Source organism: Condylostylus longicornis, unplaced genomic scaffold, assembly GCF_029603195.1.
Source record: "Condylostylus longicornis isolate FDR11 unplaced genomic scaffold, ASM2960319v2 ptg000034l, whole genome shotgun sequence".
Lineage (NCBI taxonomy): Eukaryota > Metazoa > Arthropoda > Insecta > Diptera > Dolichopodidae > Condylostylus > Condylostylus longicornis.
In genome coordinates this window covers 1262799-1280339 of record NW_026578003.1, presented here as the reverse complement: position 1 = coordinate 1280339, position 17541 = coordinate 1262799, and the positions used below count along the sequence as shown (strand labels likewise).

The 17541-nt window shown below is 23.3% G+C and overlaps 1 protein-coding gene across 2 annotated transcripts in view; it reads left to right on the top strand.

The window, feature by feature from the left end:
- Nucleotides 1-17541, top strand: part of LOC129608763 (LIM/homeobox protein Lhx9) — a 173315-nt gene that overhangs the window by 98055 nt on the left and 57719 nt on the right. For both annotated transcript variants that reach the window (XM_055520462.1, XM_055520461.1), the window contains exon 3: nt 1523-1676. In XM_055520462.1, the coding sequence (XP_055376437.1) occupies nt 1523-1676 (154 nt within the window). The remainder of the gene's footprint in view (nt 1-1522; nt 1677-17541) is intronic.

The window sequence follows — 17541 nt, the reverse complement described above, 5'->3', positions numbered from 1 at the left end:
CGAAATGTAATTTTTGCAAGTAGACCACTAATCCGCTAAGCGTCTCAATTAAAAGCAAAAATTTAAATTTTAAATTTATCTATACAATGTTAAAGATTAATTTGTTAAAGAACTTTTTATTAATCCCATTGAATAATTATAGTTTCCTTTTCTGAATCAAATTTAATAAGAATAAATTAATAATTTTTCATTGTACAATTTCAAAATGTATAAATCACTTTGATTTATTATTCTAAATTAATTAAATAGATTAATTTCCTTTAATAATCAAATCAATTAATTTTCTATATTTAATTAAAATAAAAAACTATTTATTTTCTGTTTTTTATTTTAAAATTTTAATGATGTAAATTCAATTAAATGAATTCAAACGTTATTCAAAATAAAAAATAAATAAAATTAGGTAAAAAGTGAATGTCGGTGTTAAAAATTCTAATTGTATGAGATGATAAACAATTGAGTTTCTTTGATTGTACTCATGGCACTTAAACATCCAAAAACTGTTAATAAGCCCCTTCATATTACCACTATTATTGTAAACAAATAATTAAAAGTAAAATTTGGCAATTTTTCCTTTATATAATAAAACAATAATTATTTTCTATTTCGTCCTCTGGCAGCATTTGCTTTTCAATCATGCAAACAACAACCTGTTTCAAAATAAAATTCTGAAAAGTGAACACATAGTTCTTTTTTATAAATTTTTTTCAATTTTTGAAAAACTTGTTAAAAATGTCACTTAATATACATATTATCATAAAGTGTCCAAGTATTGTAGTATTGTCAAAAATTTGGCAAACTTGAGGACGCTTAAATAGCTATATCAAAAGAAAAAAAATTGGGAAGAAAGAAAAAATAATGAAGACATTAAATTTTCTTTTAGTAATAATTGATTTTGATAGTGGGCAATGGTCTTTTATTATTTCCAGTTATGACTAAATTTTTTTCAAATGAATTTCAAATAAATATTTAAAAATGAATGTAAACGAGTTCTTGTGATTGTGTGTTTCAAATAGTAGATTGAATGTAGCATCACAATATGAACAATACTTAATAATCATGTGGATTACAGTATAAAGCGATGTGAAGAACAATTTGCCGACAATCTTCTCATACCTCTGTATAGAAAGCGGCAGGTACGTGGATGGAGTCCAGTTCGAGAAGAAAATTTTTTTAATTTTTTCTCACTCACTCGTTCCTTTGATTACGTCATCCATCTGTTCTGCAGTTGTATGAAGAGATTTCCATTAGTTATTCATAAAAAAATTCATTAATATCCTTGAAGCTGAATTTAATTTCGTGATTATTTGGAATCCTATATCTTCATATACGTACATATGTACATACTCATAAATGTATGTATTTTTTTTTAATTACATTTAACATAACCATCCTCGAATAATAAAAAGTCATCGTTTTCTATTATTTTAACAAAATAAAAAATAATTTTTTTTTTTCAATAATATTTTAATTATCATTATTCTATTTTCATTTTGTGTCTTTTTGTGTTTTTTTTCTATAGAGAAAATATCGGATCGGTTTTTATTGCACGCCTTAGATAGATATTGGCACAATTCGTGTCTTAAATGTAATTGTTGTGGTGCAATGTTAGCTGATATGGGAACCAGTTGTTATACTAGACGTGGACTTATATTGTGCAAAAAGGATTATTCAAGGTAATTAAATTTTAATAATAATATAATTGAAATTTACTTTATTATCATTTATTATTGTTATTGTTATTATTGTATAATTTATATTTCAATTTTATAATGCATTAATATGATAACATTGCTATATATATGTATATATTTATCTGAGCATTAATATAATGTACTTGTTATACACATATGCAGCTTGAATGTGTATAAATTAAGTATTTAAATGAATATATACGCGTATGGGATTAAACGAGCATGGATTAACTTTATAATTTTTTTTTTATTCTGTTATTTTTTTTCTTCTTATTTTATTATTAAAGTTTATTGTACTTTTGTTGTTGTTATTTTTTTTTTTCGGAATTATGTCTGCAATTATTATTTGTACTGTACAAACATATTATATACATAACATAATAGTATGCTCGGATCAAAAAGAAAGGATAATTGATTAATAAAAATGAAATTAAAATTAAATGAAATACGAAATGGAAATTAATTTAAATTGAAACTGAATATACATTAAGAAAAAAAATAACAACAAAAAAATTAATTAAAATAAGAAGAAAAAAAAAAATATTAAATTACTGATATTAAAAGATTATAAGTTTTAAAAATGAATATAAAAGTAAAGGAATGAAAGAGATACAACGAAAGATTGAAAGTACTAAAAAAAAAAAGAAGGAAAAGCAAAACAAAAATTAAAATTTCTCTTTAATATTTTGAATTTTTAATAATCTTATTATAGAGTTATAATTTTTTTTTTTTTTATAAATTAATTAATGAATGTAGGGTGATACCATACTTAATGTTCTATTGAAAATATGAGGTCAACGAGAGTTTTCAGAATGTTTTATAGAAGATGCACTCAAATATGGTGCTAAAATTTTTAATTTTTTCGAAATGACGTCTTCGAAAATATGACGTCTGTGGCGTGATGGCAACATGATGGTGATGGTGGCGAAGATGGAGACGCAGACGAAAACAATGACGGTGAGGATGACGACGACGGTAACTGTAACGGAGACGGTGACGAGGACTGTAACGGTAACAGAGACGGAGACGGTGACGAGGACGATAACGGTAACGGAGACGGAAACAGAGACGATGGCGGGTACGGAAACGATGAAAGTAATGGTAACGGTGATTGACGGTGAAGATGATGGTGATGTGAAATTATTTGACGGGTAGATGACATGATTCCCATATGTGTTTTAATTAGAAGTATACTTTTTGTAACAAAAATTGGAGTATAATTTGATTTAACTCGATTACTCACTAAATCGGCTAGAACCAATATCTTCTACTTGAATTCAATAAATGTTCATGTTGTAGGATGGGTGTAGGCATGGTCTCAATGGGACATTGCTAGTTTATACATATATAATGACATAAATTAAATTATTAATTAAATGTAGTCCTATAAATGTTGCTAATGCCCTGTTAATGGAATTCGAATTTGCCTTTCTCACGAAAAATTTAAAAAGCTGATACGTAGTAAGTTTAATTTCCTATTTAGTGGTTTTTTGTTACCGACTACCTAGAATTTAGTTGTATTAGAAAAGTTCTTAGTAAAATAAATGTTATTGCTCTTATTTTCTTAATCGAGTATTGTTCATTCTGAATTACCATACCAAAAATAAAATTCGAAGGCAAAACTCTCCAAATTATATTACAAATTCGGTGAATTTTAATTAAATGCTTTGCTATTTAAAAATTTGCATATTCTAATTTTTTTAATTTTAATAATGATTACCTATTTATTTAACATCAATGCGTTTAGGTATAGAGTAAAATTTCAAATTAATTTAAATTTGCAATTAAAATATAATTAAAATATAATTAATAATTAGAAAAAGAAACACTTGGACATTGTTTCAATATTCTTAATTAACAACCGAAATCTTTTATATAACGCACACGCACGCCTTAACAATAAAATTCTTTATAAATTTTTCATCTAATGATAATTAATAATTACACATTTTTACTTTTATCTTTAGAATCTCTTTTAGAAAAAAATTATCCGACAAAATTGACCCTTTATGAAATTTATTTTGCTTTTTTATTAAAATTGAATTGCACCTTAACCCAAAACTCATATACTTACTACATTTCCCAATCCCACAAGCATTATATACTAAGAATTTTCTTTACGATTTTGTAATTAATCATTACATACCCTTAAATAATAAAAAAAGAGCAAGAGTATTGAATTTATACTCAATTTTTAGATGAATCGCAATGATAGAAACGTTCAATTCAAGAAAAAGTAAAATCATTAAAAATATTATCTGTACTATATACGCTAGCTATTTAAAGAAAATGTAATAAAAAAAAAATAATAATAATAAAATAAATAAAATTCATTACCTTGTATAATATATTTTCCGTCTTTTACCTTTTGATGGACACTCTTTTCGAAATGATCAACCTCTGCCATCATTCAATGACAGGTACAATAATTATACACAAGTGTTATATACATTGTATATATACATATATATTTATATATATTATATGTATAGTATACCGTATGTAACTTTTATATCACAAAACGTAAATCACTAACCATATACATACATGTGTATGTATAACAACCCACCATCAATAATGATATACGGATATTTGAGCACACGTACAATTAATCTTTAATCTGTTTTCTAAGAACACTCCTTACCGATTAAGACCTTTGCTAATATATATATATATATAAAAAAAACGAAAATAAAAAAGAAATATATATATAGAAAAAGGTAAGACAATAAAAGTTTTATGCTTACATAATAGTACATGTATATAAAAAAATTAGACTGACCAGATGTAATGAAATGCATATTAGTGTTTTCAATAATATTTCTGGTTTCGGAAGGAAATCACAAAAAAAAAAACATTTTCATTATCGAATTTCACTATGGAAAAATTATCAGATTTCATGTAGAGCCTATATAGCTTCTAAATCTAGTTAGAATTTTCTTTAAAAATTATTTTACGTCGAACTTAAAGATATGTCTTTTTTTTAACTAAACATCCGATTGATATTCTCAAATTTTATATATAGAGTTTTGAATTTAGAGTTGCAATCCCATTAAAATTTAAAAGGGGATTAAATAACCAATTTAATTAAATATTTTGTAATTTAATATTGTGCCCCCCATCCTACACTACACTCTTGAACGTTCAATGGTCTTGCCTAGAGTACATTTTCGATACCTACTTAACCAATGAATTTGAATAACTTTTCCGAAGCAATATCCGTGGATTACGATAGTTTAGAATAAAATTTTTTTGTTACAATCTGAACATAATAATATTAAAATTACTGTAATTGAATGTAAAACCTCTGGTCACTCCTAACAAATAATAATAATAAAATGTACACATGTTACTATGATTACAACAACAATAATTTCAATAAAGGTAATAACAACGATAAGATATGTAATTAATCGTATTTTAGTTTTTTTGTTTTTGTTTTATTATTCTTTTTTTCTTCTTCTTAATGGGAAAATTACCTTTTTTAGATTACAAAAAGGAAAACAATAATGAAAATAATAATAAATCTTATGGCTGAGTTTTAAAGGCCCAAGCCCAAAAAAACAAAACTAAAAAACAACGAAAAAACAAAACAAAATTAAAAAGTTTTACAAAGAATTACGCTTCAATTACTTTTCTGTTAAAAATTAGGTGGTACACTTCAAATAGTACTCAAAATAATGATTCCAAAGATTCTTTCTCTTTCTTCTCCTCTTCTTCGTAATTCATGTGTTTTTCTATTTCTCATTTCGTTTTCATCTCGCTCTGCAATTTTTACCTTCTTTTAATTTTTGATTTTTAATCTTTTTCAAGATAAAAACAAAATCGTTGATTTTTCATTTTCTTCTTCTTTTTTTTTTCAATACTTATCCAAAAAGGTGAGTCTGAAATCATATAGTATAAAATAGAAAAAATGGAGAAGAAAAAAATTAAAATTTTTAAAATTGATTTGATCACACTTGAAATAGCTTGAAACCATCATTAGACACGTAAAAACATTCGTACAAACGTGAAAGCTTTGATTTTTTTTTCTCTTTATATAGAAAATTTTTTTTTCTCATTCTCTTTTTTTTGGGTATCTCTTATATGCTTGCATAGTTCAGACATATTTGATTTCAAGATATCATATTGATGATGGCCCGGTATTGATGAGGATGATGAAAAGAAATTAAAATAAAACAAAAAAAATCTGGATGTCGACAAATGAAACAAAAAAAAAAAAATGAGAAAAAAAGTTTAAAGTTCGCTCGCACCTTTAAATTTTTTTTTTCTTCGTTTACCTTTTAAAAGAGAAAAAAAAATAAATATAAATTTATTTTTAATTTTATTCTGTAAATCATAAAAATTCCTATGTGACTTGACTTGCTCACTTTAGTTCTGAATTGGTGCAGTAACATTTATTTCTTATTTGACGTTTAAGTTGACTTATGCTATGCTCTTGAATAATAAGTACATATATGCACATGTGCCAAAAAAATGGACAATTAAGAATTAATTGGTCTACTAAAAATACTAATACAGTCGAATGTCCATAATATGAATCATTTGTTCGCAATAAAATTAGTTCGTGTGAAAAATTTAATAAAATATTGTAGATGTGTGTCAAAGAGAATTTTGTCTCACCAGTGTTTGCGTTATAGAGATTTTACTGTTCAAATAAAAATTAAAAAAATTTTGCAATAAAGAGCTAGCTGTTCCAAATTCTATTTCAAATTCAAAATTTGATTGGTATCTGACATCTGGCGAGCTTTGCTGAATCTTCAATCAATGAGATATTAAGTTTAAAATAAGGAGGAATTCAATATTCTATATACTCGTATAAACAAGCTCTTTAAAAAATTAAATTGGTTTTCACTATTAAAAAATTTATTCGAAACTATATGTAGTGTATATGAATATTTTTCGTGGTTCATAACATTCTATGTATATAATTTGAGGCTTTATTTAAACAGCTACTCAACGAGAAGTTTGTTATCTCATTAAATAAATTTCATTTAACCAGTATTATTAATTTATCAGTCTCTACTTTCCATTGCATGCAATTAAAATTTGTTGAATTCGAATCTGAAAATTGATTCCGAAAGGGATAGAAATCCGAAATTTTATTTTCTATTTTAAATATTAAATGAAATTTTCATTTTCTAATCATAAAGAATATTTTAAATGTTTTCCTAGTATAAAAATGCCGACATTGTTTTTATATTTAAAATATAAATTATAATTAAATTTTTAATTATAAAATGAATTTTTATTATAAAATAAATTGTTTTTGTATGTATACTTATTCTTTGTACTTAAACTGTATTACATTCCAGTTAATTACTATATAGTTTTTATGTACAATATTCAAAATTTAAGAAAGTAATGATTTCCTTTTTCTCTATATATAAAAACTAAAAAACCTTACAAAATCTTCTTGTCTTTTCCATAATTATTATAATATTTAATATCCTTTTTCTAAAAAAAAAATAACGTCATTTTAACAAAAAATGTATAGATATACAAATTTCCTTATACTTACCTACTCCAATATAATACCAATCGACTTTAAATGTTACAATTACTTTATATATTATGCATTTTTTTTAACAATACTCTATTATATTGCATATTAGACTACCCTATATACTGTTGAAAAATATGGAGAAATCGGTTTTATTTTTTTTTTCTTCTCATACTTTTAAAAAAAATTTATAAAAACACTATTTATTTTAATAATACCTGACATCTATTAGAAATAAGTATATGCATTAAAAACAAAATATTGCAAAAAGTAAAAAATACAACAAAAAAAAAAATGTGTATGTATTCTCTATTGAGCTTAAAATTATGTGGGTAGTTCAATAAGGTCGTGACTTTAAAATGAAATAATCTTTATACATGCATTAAAGTTTTTTTTATATCAGGGACGTAATCCAGTCTAGTGTTAAATTTTACTGATCTCGTAAAAAAATTACCATTTGTGCCATTTAAAATACCTAGAATTCGAACAAATTTTGATAATGTACTTAATTTATACTCAGTTTTAATAAATTTCGAAAACAATTTTCGAAAATCCAATTTAAGCTATATTAAAATTTTGGGAATGAGGAATTACGATTTTTCGAAATCAACGCTTAAAATTGCTAAATTCTTTTTTTTCAACGAATATAACAAACAAACTCATAGTTTTCGTTTTAATCTTAATAGAGCACAAGTTATTTTAATATATGATCTATAAATTTTTTCTGAAACAAAAAAAATTGAACATAGAAGTAATAAGAGATTGAAGTGCCATCTTAATTCAGAAAATTATTAAACTACCTTCGTATCTTGAGAAAGAAAAACAATGTCCGTACAACAAATATAATGTGTACGAGAACAAAAACAATAATATAGTTAAAGAAACAGGACAATGCATAAATCTAATGAATCCTTTTGTGCAGTTTATAAAATTTTATATAAATTTTAATTTTAATTTTGATGATGCTTTCTTCTTCTTCTTCTCCATCATCATCATCATCATCTTCCGCATTTCTTTCTTCTTGCATTTTCTATTAAGGCCTTATCAAAAATGAATCGATATTAATTATCTAACTTCATTATAAATTCAATGCAATATACAGGAACATATGTATAGGAAGGAAATTGAATAAGAGATTGAAGCGGGGAGTATGAACAGATATATGTATATAGTTTAATTAGGAGAAAGAAAGAGGAGGGGGGGGGGAATGTTATTTCTCTTAGAAATATTTCTTACATTTTTATGTTTTTATACAAAAGGAAAAGAGAGAAAATATTTAAGAATTACACGTATAAAATCCTTGGAGCTCAGGCAAGGAAGAAAAGTTTTAAATTTTTTTTATTTTTTTAAAGAAATTTTCTCAAATTTTCTTTTATATTATTTTTGTTGCCTTCGCTTTTTTTCTTTATTATTATTGTTATTATTATTGAAGATTATTAAAGAAAGATTTTTAATATTAAAGTATATGAAATATATGAAAAATCATCATCGTCTTCAGTTTTTTGTATACTTACCAATAAAAATATTATGTTGAAGGTGGTTTCTGGAAGAATAAAGAATAGATGGAGACAGAGAGAGGGCGAGTAAGAGAAATATATCCTAAAAGTATGCAAAACTAATAATAACATGCACAATAATTGTATATTTTACAATTTTCCATATAAATATATAGATAATTATGTAATGTGAACACATATGAAAAGTTGTAAGAATATACCGACACAAACATACATACACATATAGTATTATAATAAACATTAAAACCATATTTAATATAAAGGTTAAGAGAGTTTTTTTTTTTTCTGTGCAAAAGGAATTTTTTTTTTTTTTAAATTTTTAGACTTGTAGAAGAGAAAAGAGAACGAGAATGAAAATTAATATTAATAAAAATGAATTAAAATTATGAGTAGTTTGAACTTTTTGTATATTTTTGTATACTCGTATGTTGTATATACCAGAACATATACATTCATACATACATATTTGTATTACAGTCGTTATACTAATGATAGTTTCCGCTCTATAGGAAGTTTATTAAAAATTATGTTTTATATAAAAGGAAGGCTATATCATAAAATTTTGTAATAAACGTTAATGTTGAGAGAAAAACGGGAATAAAGAAGAAGTTTTTGCATTTTCAAATTTATTTTTCATTTTGTAAAATACTTAAAGTCTTAATTAAAATAATGAATATGAAATAAATTAAAAAAAAAAACAAAAACTGATTTATTCGTCATTTTGACAATAATTAAAATTTAATGATAAAAAGTATTCTTGGGACGACATAAGAATTTATTTTAATAAATCTCGATGTTGATTTAGTTTGTGATTCATTCACGAAATACTAAATAAATTTGTAAATTTATTAAATTGTTTAGCAACTAAAAGGTTAATGGTGACTAAAATTTTCGAAATACATACGCATATTGCTAAGGTTGTCCTGTATTTTCGGATTATTTTCTGTACCTTTTATTAAATGACTTTAAAACTTGTATACAGTAAATGCCATATTTAATTTTAATGCTATCTGGATAATGGTTCCATATTCCATTGCGAATTCATAAGAAATTTTTTTGTGTATTCATTGAAATTTTCCACAAATAAGTGGAACAAATGAGTGACACATATAAGATTATAGTTTTTTTTTTGAAAGTAATTGAAGTAGTTATGGTTAATCGTATAAGAATGTCATATAATTGTATCAACTTTCCTTCATCCCCGTTCTCTATAAGATTTTTAATATTGTGGATTTTTTTTTATACAGATAAAAAAATTATTGTGCATGAAATATTTTCATCACAAACAGCATTTTGTTGGATTTTCAAGTTTCAGGAATATTCCTCGATTTTAGCAAAGAAATATATTAAATTATCAACAAGAATTCTCAAATAATTCTTTAAATCCAAACATAGTCTTATATACCGTATTACATTTTCTTATAGTTTAAGTCGTGTTGTGAGTTGCCATCATTTAAAAAATATTAGTTTTTATGTCTTATACAATTTATTCTGAATGAATTAATTTAATTGTATTTTATTCTAAATAAAGATATTTGCAATAAAAAATTAAAAATGTTAAAATTCTATATCAGTACTATAACAATTATTAGAATAATTTTGGTCTGGTTCGTAACACTATTAATTAATTGCAATAGTGTATTCCGCGTTAAAATTCAATTCTATTGAATTTTAAAATTTTTCAAATAAATATTTTTAATATAATTTCCTCATTACATGAATTCTGGAATAATAAAATGATTTTCATTTAAAAATATAAATTGCACACTATATAAAATGTATAAAATAAGGAAGTGCTTTAAAATATCATTAAATTTCGATTTTTTTCGAAAGAAAAGGCAACACAAACTGTAAAGAAATAAACGTAAAAAAGCATCAAAACTGTTTTTTAATAAAACTTTCCAATATTTTTTATGAAATGAGAATCACCATCATTACCATCATCTTCATCATCATCATTATCATCATCATACATGTATGTGTATATTCATTAAAGGATTTCTTTTCGTCTAGAAATTTACTTCTTGTCTTCCATTTGTTATCCCTCTTTCTCTTATTGTGTTTTCAATTTTCTTCATGTATACGTAATGGGCTATATATGAAATTGAAAAAGGATGATGATTTTAATGGTGGTATAGTAAGATTATTTTAAAAGGTGAGATATTCTTTTTAAATTGCATATAACGTATTTTTACAAATAGTTTTCTTTTTTTTTTTTTTCGTGCTTTTCCTTACTTTTATATATACTCATATGGAATATCGAAAATTTTGCGAAGGTATTATGATATCTGAAATATCATTCCAAATGTTATATTGAAATTTTTCTAATTGGATGGCTAAGTATGTTTTTGAAGGAACTTTGTAATTTCTATCCAATTAAATGTGTACTTTCCTACTAAAGAAAGTTGTCGATGGAGTTGTCGATTAAAATAAAAGTTTAACGTATCATTTGGACGATCCATATAGAATAAATTTTGTAATTTTTAGGAAAGTTGTGAAACACAATAAGTCTGGCTTCGAATTAATTCAAATTTAAAAATTTTGATTTAATTCGTAAAAATTAAATTGTCATAACAATTAATAAGGTTGAGAATACCCTGCTTCTCGTTTCTGTGTACCATGGCGTAATGGCATCAATAATGACGTGTTGGCATCACGAATATTGTAAATATTTTATTTTGCACACTTTTCTTACAAATTTTCGTTTTTCGTGTTCAATAAATTTTTATAGACTTACCCTGCTTTTCCCTCTATTACTGTCTAAAACACCGCATAAATCAAAAAATTTTTTAATTTTAATTTTAATTTAATTTCAACTCAGTGTCTTCGCGAGAAAATTAAGTCTCTTTATCTCAATCCAAAAATTTCTGATTTATAATTTAAATTAAATCTCGAATTCAGACACTAAATCTGCTCTAGATATATTTTTTAAATATTAGATTTTGTTTACATAGTTTGTCATATTTTTTTACTTTTTATTTTTTATATAAAATTGATAAATGTAAAAGATTCTTTTTTATACGGATATCCCAAGGTTAGACCATCCTCGTATATGAAATTTCTTCTCTTTTATATGGAAACGAAATTTTTTTCTTCAAATACACACCGCATGCATTTTTACTTACATGGAAAAAAAAATATATAGGTACAGTGTGTCTAGAATTTTTTTTTACATTTATATTTTAAAAATCAATAAAAACTAAAAGAAAAATTAAATAGAAAATATTTTAAATTTTTTCTCTTCTTCTTAATATTTTAAAATTGAATTTCGTCAAAGGATTATTTAAAATATTTTCAAAATGAAATTGAAAATCCATTAATTTTAATTTTTATTTAATTTAAAATAAAGGAAATTGCATGATGGCGAGGGTTATTTATTGGAACATAATCTTAAAAAATAATTGTCATAAAAACCGGAATTGTCATTTCTTAATTAATTTGTGTTATTGTGTTAATTGTATACCACTGTTTTAAATTTATTAATAAATTTCTTAATGAAATTTCGAAAAATATTAGAACACGATATTGAAAATTAGTATTGTAATGAGCAAAAATTGCTTGAAATTTTAATTTTAAATTACTTGGAATTCCAATTGGAAATTGCTTAGAAAATTGAAATGGAATTTAGTTGGGATTTTAAATAAAAAATTTCGGTACAGTTAAAGTAAAATTACATTGTATCCCCTTGCAAAATTTTGATTCATTTTAGACCTAGAACCTCGAAATTTATTTATTATTTTAATTATTTTCAAAAGAGTCTTGAGAGGGAACACCTGACACTTACATAAATAGTATATTCATATCCTCGTTTATATATATATATATATATATATAGCATATTGTTGCGCATATATATACATATATTTATGTTTATATACTTAAAAAAAAACTAATTTCCAGATTGAAACTTCTTCATTCAATCGATTTTCAAATATAATATGAAAGCTTTTAAATTTATAACTTTACTTATTTCAAATTTCCTTTCTTTATTCACTTCTCAACTTTACATATAACTATATAATATATATAGTATAACACTTAAATATTCACATTAATACAAAATATACATATATATATATATATATATATATATATATATATATATATATATATATACTAACATATAAGAATATTTTCTTTCTTATATGCTTAAAATCAAATATAAATCTTGATTAGGGTTGCCATTCATGAAAAAAAATTTCCAAGTTGGAGAAAAATAATTAAGAGCATATTATGACTTATGACAATGAGCACAATGATTAGTAACATGTAAAATATATGACAATTTGAGTGTCAACAAACAGAATAACTTCTAATTTTTTCAATTTTTTTTCAAAAGTGCTTAAAAAATTTTTGAAGAAATTTACAATAGTTAATAGTTGCGTTCTGAAAATTTAAAAAAAATATATTTAATGATTTGTATGTAAAAGAAAATTTATATTTTATCTAAGTATGTACTCAATATTCTGCTACAAAAAGAACCAAATGAAATATGATGCAAAAATTCGCTATAAAATAAACAAAATTGAAAACTAAATTTTCAGTCACAAAAAAATAACCAAATTTTTATTGAAATATTTTAAAACGGCAACCCTGATATACATGTATTATGACATCACTATACAAACACATATGTGTGTGCACATACATGAGCACATGTTTGCGATACTATTGCGAACAGTAATGGATGTTTGGTAGACTTTTTCTCTTATATTGAAAAAAGGGAGAGAGATGAAGCGAAAATAACAGGATTTATTTTTGTTTTTGTATGCATGTGTGTTCGTCATAATAATTTTTCTTACTTTTTTTTTTTTTTTGGTTTTTCTCCTTGTTTTTCTTTTTGGTTTTTCTTATTTATATTTATGGTGTTGTTGTTACTTTTTTTTTTGTTGAAGGAAATTTTTTAAGGAAATTTTTTTTTTCTCTCTTCTGACATAAAACCTTATATATGACCTTTAGATTTTCTTATATTATTTTTTTTTCTTATTACATTTTATTTTTATTTTTTGCTTCTTTTAAGATTGAATAAGTGCTCTCGCATAAATAGAGCAATAAAATATAAATTCTTTTGATAAAGTCCAGTGTAAGGACAATCTATAGAAAAATTATTATAATAAAAATAAATTTAAAACAGTTTTTTTTTGGAGAAGAAGAAAAGAATTAAACCGAAATTTCAAAAAAAAAATAGTAATTGAATCTTATTTTAATTAAATTTTGAGAAATTGGAATTTCTAAGTCGCATGTTAAAATACGGTATAAAATTTAGGTTTTTAAAAATGAAGTTCTTATTATAAGTTAGTAAAGAAGTTCTGGTGTAGATTAGAAGTAAAATTTTAATGAAATTGGAAATTTTTCGGTTTAATTTCTCTTATAATATGTAGCTTGGATTAGAATAAGCAGTTAGAATTATTAATGAATTTACAAACAAATACTCAAAAATTGAATCGGACCCGGTTACAGTTCAAATCATTTTATAATAGTTTATAAATTTTCAATTTGTTCTATTACTAAATGATTATAGTCCAACAAAATTTCTAATTCTTACAATATGCCATTGGAAAGCAACAATTCTCACACGATATAGCTCAAATTAGTCCTTAAATTTGTAAGTCTCAGCATCAATATACCAAATACTTCCCTATTATATTGATATTGTAACTGAATTCCAATATATTATTTTAAACCAGAGGTTACAACACTATATGTTATACAAACATGTCTAATTTTACATTTAATATGTGTACAAATATACTTTAATATATTTGAAAATATATACGAGTAGTTTAAATATGTGCATATATAAATATTATTTTGATTATATTTTAGTAATATGGGTGCCAATATTTATGTAAACTTATAATATTCAGAATCGCGATTTAGATAATTGAAAATTTGTTTTTTTTTTTGTTTTGTATTTTAAAGGCTAAAGTTACATATACAAATATAAAATGTTGGGAAAAAAAATATTATGAATTTTTTTTTGATTTTTATGGAAAAAGAAAAAAGAAATCAAAAATTATATTATAGATTATAAAATAAGGATTCATGACATGATTTTAAATAAAAATTATCTAAATATACAAAATAGAATACAATACATATAAAATGGAGGCACATACATACACATGTAACCATTTAACCCTTTTATATTATAGTTGATAGCATCATTTTTTTTTTGTGTTTTGATAATTTTCTGTTTTATGTTTTTCTCTTTTCTAATTTTTTCGGAATTAAATTTAAAATTGAAAAATTTTTCAAATCTTTAAAATGGAATTTTAAATTCTTAAAGAAAAGAATGTTTTGCGTTTCTATTAAAAAAACCAGAGCTGTTATTCAATACCAAAATCAATATCATAACCCTATGAATAATTTGAAGGTGGGTAGTAAATTTATTAGGTTCGGTTTTTCCTTTGAAATACAGTTGGGAAGTTTGAACTTTGTTTCCTTTGTTTTAAGATTTAAAAATAAATTCACACACATAAATAGCACATCATTGTACTCATATGTAACAATTTTTGTAAAATTTTGCAAAAAAATGAAAAATTTAAAACTTAATCAATTTTACATGGATTGCATATTTCTGGGCTATAGTATATGAAAATGTTAGAATTTCTGTACTGTAGTCACCACGTTTTATAAATATAAATATTGAAAAAAAATATGATATTTGCCAATTTGTAGACTTATTTGAAGTAGGATAATCGCATTAATTAAAGGATGCAAATGCAAATTTATTAGAGAAACTGAAAATGTTTAGTATTAAAGGTTATATAGTCATTGCATTTTAATTGGATTTTTATGTTATAAAATACTAAATTTAATAGTCCTATTCATATTAATATCACATTGATATTTGAGCCGAATTTCTGAAAATTTTGTGTAATACACTAATTCGAATTCTGTATCCGAAACAAAGACAAATCTTGTGCTCTCTATATATAATAAAAATCTTGTTGAAATTACTTTCACATAATCTTCCAAAATTACTATGATAAGAATTACTATATGTAGTCATGGAATTTGTGATAATTATTATAAAACATATTTTAATATTTTGTTTTTGCTAAAAAATTTATTTTTAAGTAATTTGAAATTTGAAAAGTATATCGCTAAAACTTGTAATATCGTAAATTTTGGACAGATTTTATAAATTGTAAAATTCGATAGTTTTTCATTGTCTATATATTAATAATTTCTGTTATACAGAAAAGTTGACGGAAAAGTTTTACAAAATATGGATAATTTAATATATGGGGGTTATGAGCACCCCTAAAAGTATGCAATTTTTTACATTAATATAAAATTCAATAATTTCCTTTCGGAATTTTTTAATTCTAATAAATTCTATTAATATTTAAATGCCGTATTCTATTAATATTTAATTTAATTTTGATTTTTTTCCCAATACATTTCAATTTTAATTGAAAAGTTTGTTTGGAAATTTTTTATTTAAAATCTTCTCTTGTTACTCGTATCTATTGTTTCTAATTGCTGATTTACATACATGTGTATATGTTTTTAGCAAATTTTTTTTGTATTCAGTTTAAATGAGCAAATATAAAAATATGCGTATATCAACAAAATTTTCTATCTCTTATAAAATGTCTTAATCTTATGTACCTTAACGAATTATTGAAAATTTTTCGCTTATATCTGATTTTTTATTCTGATTTTTTGCTTTCTTAATCCTTAATAAATTTTCTATTATAATATATGAAAAAAACACATTATATCTGGTGTATATATATATACAAATATAATAAATTATATATTATTTTTGTTCATGATATAGGCTTTTCGGTTTTTTTTTTTTGATATATGGAAAATAACCAATAATAAAGTAACAATTTAAAATGTAACGTGAATGAAATTCCTCCCACATTCCTAATTTTTATTATTATTATTTTTTTTTGTTGTGTATATTTATATTCATTATACATAATATATAATACTTATATAACTTAATAAGATTATTCACCGATAAATTGATATATTGACTTGTTTCTATGTTAACAATCCAAATAATATTTTTCATACGTTTTTATATAAAAAGAAGAAAAAATCAAAATAACAACAATAATAAAGTCAATTTCATCATCATCAATAATCATCATCAATAATAATATCAATATTAATATATCAATATTATAATCATTATTCATATATGTATACAAATATAATACTGAATATAACACATGACACATACTTATATATACATATAGTCTTTATCTAACTTCAAAAAAATTTTTAACATGAAAATAATAAAGCTAAAAAGTAGCAACAAGAATACTCTTGTATTCTATTATCAAACAAAAAATACCTATATAACAGTAACAGTAATAATGACACAACACCAAATAATAACAACAACAACAGTGTATAAAAACAACATCGTACATAATACATGTAATAATAACACCAATAGTAGAAACATTATTATTATTATTATTTTATTATATATTTTGTGAGCGGTGGCTGGCGGATGTGTTATTTACGTATATATACATATGTGAGAGAGTATATTATAATAATGTTATGAATGAATGCTAAATCCGAAAAACCCAAATTGAAGATTGACATGAAAATTATATATATTATTTTTTTGTTTTGTTTTCCTTTTTCCATTTTGGTTTATTCCCCTTGATATTTTTATTTATATATATATATATATATATATATATATATATATATATATAGAATTCGCTCCTTTCTTATCATCGTGTCGTTTCTCTTTCTTAAATTTATTTATTTCTAATATATTATTATTATTTTGTTATCTTCACTTATTTATTATATATTGTACACGTATACACACTCGTACGTACAA